The sequence below is a fragment of the Dendronephthya gigantea genome, unplaced genomic scaffold (assembly GCF_004324835.1).
Source record: "Dendronephthya gigantea isolate DGI-Jeju-01 unplaced genomic scaffold, DenGig_1.0 000104F, whole genome shotgun sequence".
Lineage (NCBI taxonomy): Eukaryota > Metazoa > Cnidaria > Anthozoa > Malacalcyonacea > Nephtheidae > Dendronephthya > Dendronephthya gigantea.
In genome coordinates this window covers 22,835-35,177 of record NW_021163114.1, presented here as the reverse complement: position 1 = coordinate 35,177, position 12,343 = coordinate 22,835, and the positions used below count along the sequence as shown (strand labels likewise).

Genomic DNA, 12,343 nt, shown 5'->3' with positions numbered 1-12,343 from the left:
CACCCTGTAGTGTCTCATATAAGATAACAGAATTATTGAAATTGCCTATTGTTAGAATTTATGTACCCCAATTTCTTAACAAATAACATTCCTGCATGCATATTTGTTCATTCTCGTTGACGCTAAAACTTTTATAACAGTTGCGATGAGTCGAAAAACCTACAAATTCTGTTTGAATTTACGCATATTGGTTATAAACATATCAGTTAATCGTAATTCGTGCATGTCGTGCAGTTTTCGTATGAAGTCATATTAACACCAAATTGCGAACCACAAAATTAAATTGTTGATAATATTTCTTTATTTTTTTATTCTAACTTTCTCAATTCTATTGCCCAGGAAGCGTAGTCATTGATTTCCACCTAATATTTTCTGAAAAAGTAAAGGCTCCTCTTGAACCATTACTTAACGTTTCAACCTTACTGAAATTGCCTATTGTTAGAATTTCTGCACTCCAATTTCTTTACAAATAACATTCCTGCATTTTTTTTTATTCGCGTGGTACGCTGAAAGTCAAGTAATGCGCGATGTGTGGATGAACATTTGAGTCCTGTTTAAAGTTATGCATATAGTTAATTTGACAAGGGATAAGTGAGCAGTCAGGTTACTATAGATATATTTTACATTATTTAAGACTAAAAAACATTTTTCTTGTTTCTATACAGTTAATTATAGAGACACGCGTGCCTGGGAGTTTGGCAGAACGACAAATAATCAATGGGAAAACGAGCCTATAGGGCGAGTTATTATTTATCTATTGGATATATATATTATATTGTATTATGTATTTCATTTTATATACATATCGTTATTTCGTTATTTCTTCTTGGAATTTCACTCTGAAAATTGATTTAAAGAACATAGATACTCATGTAGCTATATTAAGAGTAGTTTTCCAAGAAATTTCTCTGTATAAATCGTTATTCTTCATTGCAAACAACACCAATATTAATTCTAACACTTTTCACGACGATTACCAGTAATTGAAAACCAGCTTTTTTGAAACACCCTGTAGTGTCTCATATAAGATACGAGAATTATTGAAATTGCCTATTGTTAGAATTTCTGTACTCCAAATTCTTTACAAATAACATTCCTGCATATTTGTTCATTCTCGTTGATGCTAAAACCTGTACAACAGTTGCGATGAGTTGAAAAACCTATAAATTCTATTTGAATTTACCCATATAGTTTATAAACATATCAGTTAATCGTAATTCGTGCATGTCGTGCAGTTTTCGTATGAAGTCATATTAACACCAAATTGCGAACCACTAAATTGAATTGTTGATAATATTTCATCATTTTTTTATTTTAACTTTCTAAATTCTATAGCCCAAGAAGCGTAGTCGTTGATTTCCACCTAATATTTAATGGAAAAGTAAAGGCGTTACTCAACTGTTTGTATCCTATCAATAACAGCTGTTTGTAACTGTATCGTATCAATAAGAGCTAATGAATTACCTTGTTGATGATCAAAATAATTTTAACATTAGAACAACAGTCAGAATATCAGTATCAAAACGAACTGTTCTGGATAACGTATACGATATATTTACCGATTTTAAATTTAGGCTTAATTTCTACAACACCTGAACAGCAAGTAACATAAATTATGCTGTTGGATTGCAGCCGTTTATGGAAAAATATCGCTCCGGAAGGAACACTTGTTTCATAGCTAGGTATAGTTGCGAACTTTATGCCAGGAATTCATCGGGACATATTATTCTAATGGCAAAAATGCATGGGACATAAAAAATTTAAATAACATAGACAGCAATTTTTACAGCAAATTTTATACTCTTATACTTTTATTTATATGCTTTCCCATTCAACATAATCTGATTACACGTCAATCTTAAATACAATTAAGCCTATATATGTTCATTATTTTATATGATCATGAATATAAAACTTAAAAGTACTTAACCGTTACTTTCTTTGCTCAATATTCATCAAATTCAGATTAAGTGCATTAAAAAATCAAAGAATTATCAATAAATTTACCTATATCAGTATATATGAATAGTTTAGTAAGTCACATAGGCAGTCTAAAGAATTTCTATGAGTCCCCATATATAGATGCTGCTAATTATGAAATTATTTTATGTTGGATATACATCAGTGAAAAATCACATAACTATACTTTCGGAGACAAATATAAACTAGTGCTTAGCCAGGGTTTATTTTATAGTTAGTTCAATGGTCGTGGTATAAGTTGGTCCATTCCTCCTCACACTGTAGCGAGTCAAATTTGGGTTTAACCATACCTCGTTAGGCGATTTTTGATCTAGTACGTCGTTAACATGGTCGATGTCTTCATTTCCTTCATCAAAATCACTGGCACTCTTTAAAGGTTTTTCAATTGCTGGATGGGCAAGAGTCGGATTTTGACTTGTTGACACAAGTGCACCAGATGTCGACGTTGTAATGTCATTGGAATAAACATTTTTATTGAACTGGGAGCTGTCTTCCCCCAAATTTTGAAGCTTAAGATTACGGCGATTACTATAACTTACTCTTTTTCCGAGTTTTTTTAGTTGTCGTCTTGTTCCAGTGGGCAAAACAACAAAAAATATGAACACAAACAGCCCTTGAAGTGTGTTGAAAATGCAGAAAAGGTATTGAAACACCAGTTTAGCATCGCCAATAGTGAGAATGCCAAAAAGCCATGTCAAACCAAGCAGCACCATAATTGCAATTCCCCGCCTTGCTTGCTGGTAACCGGTTGTTTTCTTGTCAGAGGTAACCTTGGCACCAGAAGTGACCATCGATCGAATGATGAAGCAAAAAGCCACGATATTACCAATGATGATAAGAACAGTTGGAGTTAGAAATGACACAAAGAAAGGTACGCCTTGCAATCGACAACTATTAAAAAAAACACTTTGGTTACACTTTGTTCATCACGTAACGACTTAAACAGAGAGCAAAAGTCTATTCGGCGTTGCAAGAAAAACATATCATTGTTGAGTGCTGATTTGCTGACAATCACGGACACCATGTAATTTTTTATTTACAACAGTATTGATGGCGAAGACTATCAACACGCACAAAACTTTAAAGAACAGGTTATTGTTACTTCTCCGACACATAAGAGTTGAATTTAACACAAATACAGTATATTAAATTATTAAAAGCGTATTTAATAGTGCGTCAATTAAGAGCAGCAGCCTAAGATTAGGGCTCCAGCTGTCGAATATACAAGCCCTTTATATATTTACGAAAGCATTTGATCTCACAGATAATAGGGTTTTATCGGAAAAAGTTAAATTGTTTGATATTTCCCCCTACAAAAATTTGAATGTTTGATTTTTTCAACCTAATTTTTCGTAGCTACATGCCTCAGAGGCCAGGAAAATAATGTTAGTCCATGTTCTGCGTTCAGTATTCTCTTTTCTGTGTTGTATAATCGATAATTATCTTTCATTGTCATGCAGTCAGTGTATACAATGCATGGAATATGACCAAAAATCAAGCCACTTACTAGGTTCCGTCACCGTATTTATCTAATGCAGCTATCATTGTTATACCCACGATTACAAAAGGAGTACCTATAACACAAGAAGATTTATTAACAGATATTAAGTAACACAATACAAAAGAAGATTTATTACAAAAGATAATGATTCTTCGGCCAAGAATGGCCATTTTTTGAGTGTATGATATTTAAGCATATAGATGATAACTTAATATCATCCAGAGATATTTTTGGTGGACTAAAACCATCTTTCCTTCTTCGACTAGTACTATAGTGTTTTACCGTGCTACAGGTTGATACGCGCGCCACATACATATTTATTTAAGGCAAGCTGTCCTCCAAAACATTAATTCAACCATCAACTATCATGGTGTACGTATGCGAGAAACCAAGGTTTTCAAATTTTCTCGCTAACTTGATACCGAAAAGAGATGACTCACAACAGACAGTCTAGCTTGCTGTAAGGCAATTTCTAAAAGGAATTGAACTAGGCAAATATGTTACAACCCACATTGATCCTCCCCTAAGAGATCCTGTCTTGTATACATTTTTAACACAACTACTACCATTACTGCTACTATAAAAGGATGACCTTTTTTCCTCATCTGTAAAAATCTTACCCCATGCAAACACACAGCATTTCAGCAAAAGCCTTGATTGGGACGGAGCGGAAAAGACTTTCACAAATGCCCAGTACATATTATACGCTTCTACTGCCATCCACAAGAATGCTGACAACAGGAAGTAATGAAGGGCGATCGCTGCTGCCCGACAGCCAGCCAGTGATGATGTCCTAGACTTCTCAACAGCAGCCAAGAAGACAATTATCGTCAACGACAAAGCAATACAGAAGTTCAGCAAAATCTGGCTTGGAACTTGGTTTCGCAGATCCCTAAATTTGAATATATATAGGAAGAAAATAGCGCGAAAGAAAATGTTTGTACGAAAGTACACGTCTACGTTCGCACAGTGATTAAAGAGAGACGTTTATTAGCCCTTTTTCGATGTATCGCCAACCGAAGGTCTGTGTGATACGTATATAGGAGGCCTGTGAATTATTATATATATTTAAGCACTGATCTTTTACTTTTGCTGCATTTTTTGCCAAACCTAAATTTTGCTAAAAGTTCGGTTTACCTCCACTAGAACCTAATGATATATTTTTTTTGTCTTTGGGAAACATTTTGCTGATAGAGACAACTGAGAAATATTTTCCAGATAGAGAGAACTATAGGAACAAAAATGTGGCTAGTGGAAAACCAGCATGTTCATATTCGCAAGACGCAAGTCCTGGCCTCGCGAAATTCATAAAAACATAAAATATAAGGTATATAAACATAGAGAAACAAAAATTTTACGTATTATAAAAATTCATATTTACCTCAAAATTAGTATTGTAATTATTGTCAAGATGAGCCCAGCAAATGAGAGGGCACAGCCAACGTAACTTATTACACCAAGTATTTTGTCATGTATACAGTCTTCTCTCCTGGAGCTATGTCCTGAGAAAATAGTCAATAAATGAATTATTCATGGCCAGAAATTGCGGACATGGAATATGCAGATTGCCGTAGCAAATTTGCATATCTGTTCAAGTATTATTAGTTTGCAGAACTATAAATTATATTGCGCATTCTTAAATTTCGCAAAATGTAAGAAAATCATTGCATCTTTGCAATTTGCCCTGGTTGTTTCTTGTAATTCGTGTCATATTAAAGATCATGAGGTAATATTTTGCTGGTAAAGGTTTATGCCGGCTCTGCATTTTTATTTTATTTCTACGCTCTTACGGATATAATAATATGAGATATATGCGGATTCGGAGCGTAAGCAAAGCATTCGTGTACATTACAAACTGTATCCTACCTTTCAAATTTGTTACACGCGAATAATTAATAGTTTATAAAGTAACCTTGAAGTTCAAGCTATATGCACCTGTTATTATAAATAGTGCTGGAAAATATGAAAATATATGTGCAAAGCTCATAAATACAAAAAAACACTTGATAATTAATATTAATCTTACCATCAACATTGCAAAGTTGGTAAAATGATTACAACTACAAAGCACTCTTCGATCTTCAAGAACGCGTTCAAACTTGCAACCTTCTTGCGACCAATTTCCTGCGCTGAAATCCCAGTAAGAACACTGGATGCTTTTCGTGTCACCTCTTTCGAGGCTAGGTAATGCAATGTTCACTGGGACACTCAAATTTGAAACTGACAACCCTTCAATACTTCCAGAAATTACAAGACTATTCAAGCGACTCTTTGTCTTGCTGGTATCCGCCAATGATAATCTAAAAAATTTTGTTTCTCTATAGAGCACAAATATCACTGTCTGGTTTGCAGAACTGTTTTTATCCGTTGACTCGTTGAATATTGTTCGTGGAATTATGAGTGAAGGAGATAAGACATGTCGTACTTCATTGCTCTGTTTATTCAAAATATTATTTCTCCTTTCTGATTGATTCGTTCTCCTTTGAATACCCGAAAAATTAAGTCCGCTAAAATTCTGTGACTCCACCGTTTCTAAGTTAATATCGAAGTTTCTTTTCGCAGTCTGAATTTTGCCTTCTGCGCCAATAACTAATGATTCTGCAAAGATGTTCAGAGTTTCAACAATCCTGAAAAATTAATAAACGTTTATTTTCTTCCTCCATGGCGACTCACTCGACTGAGGACAAGGTTATACGTCGCATTTTGTTCCCGTCGAATGAATTCAAACAATAGATGACACGATTAACCTCATTAAGCATTATTATCATGATCGTGATTATTATTATCATATCATTATTATTACCGTGTCATTATCGTTTGAATTGCATTTGACGTGACGAAAATGCGACGTTTATAGCCTAGGCCTGATGCTCAATTTTTTTTAACAGTGTCATACATCACCCACGTCTCTGCCAGATCAATTTATAAGACCTCGTACATACCTTGACGATGAGTTCCGATTCTGTTGACTCTTTAGGATATTTTTAAGTTGGGTGTCCAGCACATTATCTACAGCTGTGAGGAAGTCGTCAAGAATCTACAAACATGGACCGACAAGTATATCAGAGTAATGAAAAATAAAAAGCGCCAAATGCGTAGCTCGAACCTAAATGCAGTTATCTCGTTAATTTTACTGCGGAAAAATAATGATGTTGCAACAAAAAGTTTTTTTGGAACTGCATGTATATAGCTACAGGTCTGAAAAAAAATAAAACGCGGCAGAAATGATAACAAAAATATTTGCTAAATGTATTATTTTTAACAAGAAAGTGTGATCTTAGCTTGCCTGAAAAATATTACGCTTCCAAAATGTTACGATTTTCTCATGCTAACATTAAATAGAATGCATAGTTCGTCTAATTGGACAATTTTTTGGGGGAGGTTCTTTCGATTCGAAGCATCAAACCTTTATTATAATAACCCTGGCATGTGTGACGCACTCACTTTTGCCACGCAAATAATCTTTTTTTCAAAGATTTTTTTTTCCAAATTACTAGAATGCTTCATTAATCACAGTTTTGCCCTGATATTGAATTTGAGTTTTCCCTGCCATGCATATTCGTTCACAAATTCAATACAATCCTGTTCTTTAGGGACATTTAGGCCTAACACGATTCTATTTCGCTATAGTTTTTTGAAATAAATTATGTTAGCTATATATGTGAAAATAAAAACATCCAAATTGACGTACAACTAGCCGTATTATATTTTAACCCCCACCTCATAAACAAAACTAAACAAAACAAGAAATAAGAAACAATTTCAACATTGACAAACCTCGTTTGCTTTCTCTTTCACCAGAGCAATATTTTCTAATGTGGTAGCAATATAGTCGATATCACCAGGATTAAGAGTGTTGTTTCGATTAGTGGAAGACAAGTCTCTTAACTCTTTAGTGATGTTTACAACGTTGCTACTATTAACTTCATTCTGAATTGAAAAAATGTTAAACAATCATTTAATGTAATTTCTCTTAACAGTTTCAGCACCTATGAAAGACAAACTCAACTGTTGCATGCATGTATACGCCATTTCACCTTTTCGACCAATAATTAGTTAGAAACTATAGCGATTATTTTGGTGCCATTATTTTAGTTATGAAATTTGTAAGATGGAAGATTACAAGCAAACTATTCGCATTAAAGAAACTTACATTGTAAAAGTTATCTACAAGTTGCATGGAACGGAAAATAACCTTCGAATTCCAGTCGATTTTTATTCAAAGGTATTCATGCAATTAATTACCTGTGATAAAATGAAAAGATCTTTACTCCGCGAGTCTTTATATTTGCATTTCGTAACTACAATCGCCCCCCAAGAACCTCCACTTTCTGTTTCGGATGTTGAAAAACAATCCCGACTCGCGATAGACTGATTGTTATAAGGACAAGCAAGTGTAGTGACGTTTCCGACTGGAGTTTCTGGCCACTGGAAAATCCCATATGCGTCTGGAGAACCGACTTCCTCACCCGGACAAAAACCTTTAGGGAGAAGAAATTCAGCTGGTTCTAAGCAGCATCAGCATAACGTTACTTGACTGACTGGAGCCGACGGCGAAGAGATCTAGCCTATTTCTACTTCTTTCGTAGTACCAAAATTATAACTAGATACAGGGATTCTTTTGTATATTCTAGCAAAAAGCTGCATCGGCTGGCAACGATAGTTCCTTAGTGATATGTAGTATTTAAAACCTAACTAGTTATTGTGCATTTGGGACCAGGGAATATTTCAAGAAATATAAAACGCAAGCGCACGAACGATATATACATAAAAATATTAAAAACGAACGGCTTACGGATTATTATTTAACCCGCCAGCGTGCATGGTTTGTTATTCAAACAAAACCATCGACATAAATTATATAGTTCAACTTACTTTTGCTTAGAAAATTAACGGTGGTAAACAGTTGCGGAATTCCATCCTGTCCTATCGCTGTTATTAACACTTCGTACTGTGAATTTGCAGTTGAAATATTGTTGAATATATAATATTTCTTTGTGGAGTGAATGTGCTGATAATTAGTTTCCCCACTTGAAGAATCAGCTCCCACTATCTTTCTCCACAATATGCCATATTGCTTGATCTCCTTCGTGTTTGGTAAATTATTCCAACTAACGTTAAAGCTCCTTGAACTTGGCTTTGATATTGAAAAATTCGTTAATCGTGGAATAAGAAGTCCATCTATTATTATTTGGGACTCTATAATTGGAAATATATTTTATCAGTAAAATAGAATTATTGTAACTACGTCTCAAACGTATTAATTACGCCTATCAAATGTATTTGGAATTGCCCCTTCCGTGAGTAAAAATCTCTCTAGTATAATTATACAACTAGCCAATCACAATTCAGGATATTTTAATTGATCGTGATTATACGCATGTAGCTAAAGTCTATATGTAGCTTTTAGATGCCCGTTTCGTGCAAATATTGTTGTCAACATTACACACTTGTTGTCAAAAAATCATGAAACAAACAAAACCAAATTTCCTTCAAATTTGTCCTGCCCCCACGGATGAGAAGCACGCTTCCCCCACAGTGATCTCTCGATTTACCCGCGAATGAAGGCAAAATTTGTCACACACGTGTCTGGAGGTAAAGCCCCGCGAAATTTGGCTTCACAAAAACAATTGGGAGGTTAAACAATCGTTCCAGTTATTTATTAGGCTTAAATGGGAATTTTCCAATCGTACCATAGCAACGAGTTTCTGACGTGTGTACATTTAAAAATTTAAGAAGTAAGTCTTTAAGAACTGGAGTGTTTCAAAAAGAGCAAGGAAAATCTTCTCATTTTGCCTCATTTACTTGTATCGTAATAAGCTGGCAAATTTCAAACTAATTTCCAGATGTAAATTTTCTGTAATTTGGCTGATTATTGGAAAGCGCGTAGTTTGAGACGCTAAAAAACTTAAAACTGTCTCATAAACCTTGGAATTTGATTCACAAAGATCTGTATAGATTATATTTACATGGGCACGAAGTTAATTAATATGTGAATGGTGTTCGCAATTCAGAGATGCCTTCGTTGAACGTATACCTGTTATATAATGGGGTCAACTATACGTGGTGTTTGCTGTAACCATGCAAGGCCTGTTTGTTGTACCGATCTCAATAGGGAGGTTAAGATCGGCTTCCGCTACGAGTACCGATACCAATATTCAGTCACGCGTATGCGCAGACGTAACAATCGTCCAAAATGTGATAACACCGGAAGTCGCGAGTACCGTTTTAGGGCTGAAAATGGAAGTGAATACGTAAGCGAAGTACCAAATTATATTTACTGTATTACTGTCATTTTCTGCAGTTTTTTTCTAATAATTTATTTAGTTTTAGTTGTATAATGTTTCTGCTTTGTTTAGTGAGACTTAAGGATTGTGATTAGAGTTTTTGATGTGAATACAGCCGCTATACTCCGCCATGTTTATTTACTTCTTACGGAAGTCACAATCTTAACGCTTTAAAATTTCCGCACTGCCAAACTGTAGTGTATATAATGTATATATCTTAAAATATATACATAAAGGTTACACTGCACCGCACGAATTGGCGCCTGCGATAATATGTCAGTAGTGAATAAAGGAAGGTGACACTTCATGTCGTTTTGCATAGAATTTATTTAATATTTAACTAAAATCAAATCCAATAGCGGGCTACCTGTGGAATAATATGTTAATTAAAAGATTGCTATTGGTTTATGTGTGCAAAATACAATAGACATGTGATGAGAAAGGAACAATTTTTGCATAAATCTACCTCAACATAGTTAATGAGTTCTATTGTAGTTTTATGTGCTCTCCAAACCATGTATATTCTATTAACTGTGATTGAATTTAACACGGATGTAGTAACCACATTTCCTGATGTTTGAGATTTAATTGATCTTAAAACTCGACTAGGGTTAAATGCAGATAAACGAAATGGTAATGCCACTCTGCTTGATATTTTTGCAACAAGTCAACAAAAAGTATATATACCCAATTATTTTTTATCATTTTATGCTTGTAAGAATAAACAGTAATTTGACACCTAAATTAAAGCATTATGCGTTAATTGTAATTTGCTTTGACAGCATGTTCTTGATCTGAGTCGGTATAGTAAAATCAACAAATTTTGTCCATCATCACCAGTCATCATAGGGAAAATTGCAGCGAATCAGGAACGTAGCTAGAATTGAGCGATTGAGTGCGAAGGCCCGCTTGATTCTATACCGTACTTTTCCCGGCATTTTTTACAGCATATTATGAACAATTAGTGTACATATAGCCCTGCTGCCGGAACTACATGCATGCATTGCGGGAAAGAGAGACAAACGGTTTTGTTAACGTTATTTAATACATGGCCTAGCAAACAACATACCAATAAAACGTGCATGCCAATATGAGTAAATGTTTCGGTATTACTCAAATCGCAAGGCTAGTACACTATATTGTATTTCCAGATTTTTTTAGGGCTCGTATTCCTTCTTCACCTACAAATTATGTGTATGTTTTTCAAGACCATTCCGTAAATTAATAAAATCAAAACTTACGTGAAATATTTAACGAATGTTCTTCAACATGAATGGGCTGTAATGTCGAGCAGTCAAAATCTGTCATTGTTATTGGAATATTATATCCAGCGTTTTGAAGAGTGGTGTTGATACGACTCAAAGAACAAGGTGACGAAGTGTTTGTGATGTTCGAGCAATGTTCACGGGATACCTTGAAAATACCTGGCGAACATCCACCACTTCCCTCATCCAAGGGCATATCACAATATTGGAATTTTTTCAGGCAAAGATAGTCTGATAACTGTGCTACACAGGATGACTGGTTTAGTGATGCCAGGGCATGAAATAGTGGAATATACGTGCTCAAGCTGAAAATAACTTCATCTTGTTGACTGCTATTGAGCGAAGATCGAGCGAAGAATGGGTGGCAAAATTTTTGCGGTTTCACATCAAAGCAACATGACTGATCTAGATATTGAAATGACGAAAAATTGATTAGATGACTTTGAATATCAATTGCTTGCAGTTTGCACCGCGCTTGTGAAAGTGAACTCGCGATTTCTTATTTAAATTAATATTCGATTTGAAACAATAAAATATCAATTACACAAGCATGAGTACTATTTAACACAAGATTAACATTGCATAATAGAAAATTATAACCATTCCAATTCGATTTCAAGACATGATCAAGACTGTGATGTTAAAGTGCCATTTAAAATAAATCCTGGGGAAAGTTTTTGTGTACAATTTCTGCAAAGTTATTGAAATTAGCCTTTTTCACGATGACACGTTTTTGGGGTACTTTCAATTCTCGCACATGAATTTAAAGAAATATAACAACACGAAGCAATTTTTTACACAATTTGAAGAATAAATTCAGCACAAAAATGAAGAGTCGCCGTTACGAGGTCTTATGCTCTTGAAAAAAAGTAACCCAAAAATGGCGGGTAACTGCAGATTCTGAAATATACTTACTAGATTGTATTTGCGTAGACGCTGCTGTTGGCCCTTGAAAATAAAAATTCTTTTATTTCATTTTTATAAACCATCGCCAGAATATCTCAGAAATTGATTTAAGATATTCACAAACTAGACCTATTCGCCCTTTTAATGGAAATTAAATGGCATTTAAAATACCCGGCATTTTGAAAAATGGTATGGAAGCGATTTGTCCTTATCATCAAGTGGTTTGTTCAGTAGCGTAGCCAGCGTGACAATTTGGTCATGCTATGCAAATTTCAAGTACAATTTCAAATACTCACGGAAACATTCTGTACTTGTGGTATTCCCTGGACGAGGCTTCGAAGAACATTGTTGTAATAAAGTCGAAATTGGGAATTTCAATTTTCCTAATTGCATAACTGCAATCC

At 34.6% G+C, this 12,343-nt stretch overlaps 1 protein-coding gene across 1 annotated transcript; it reads right to left on the bottom strand.

Moving 5' to 3' along the window:
- Positions 1–2,054: 2,054 nt before the first annotated feature.
- On the bottom strand, positions 2,055–12,309 carry LOC114534658 (adhesion G-protein coupled receptor G6-like). Its single transcript, XM_028556131.1, has 13 exons — positions 12,236–12,309; positions 11,949–11,981; positions 11,010–11,438; positions 8,357–8,680; positions 7,727–7,962; positions 7,259–7,411; positions 6,424–6,518; positions 5,508–6,108; positions 5,394–5,406; positions 4,863–4,983; positions 4,102–4,373; positions 3,488–3,554; positions 2,055–2,871 (listed from the first exon to the last, which is right to left on the bottom strand). The coding sequence occupies exons 3-13, from the start codon at positions 11,227–11,229 to the stop codon at positions 2,184–2,186; spliced, it is 2,790 nt and encodes a 929-aa protein (XP_028411932.1). The 5' UTR covers positions 11,230–11,438; positions 11,949–11,981; positions 12,236–12,309; the 3' UTR covers positions 2,055–2,183.
- Positions 12,310–12,343: the final 34 nt, after the last annotated feature.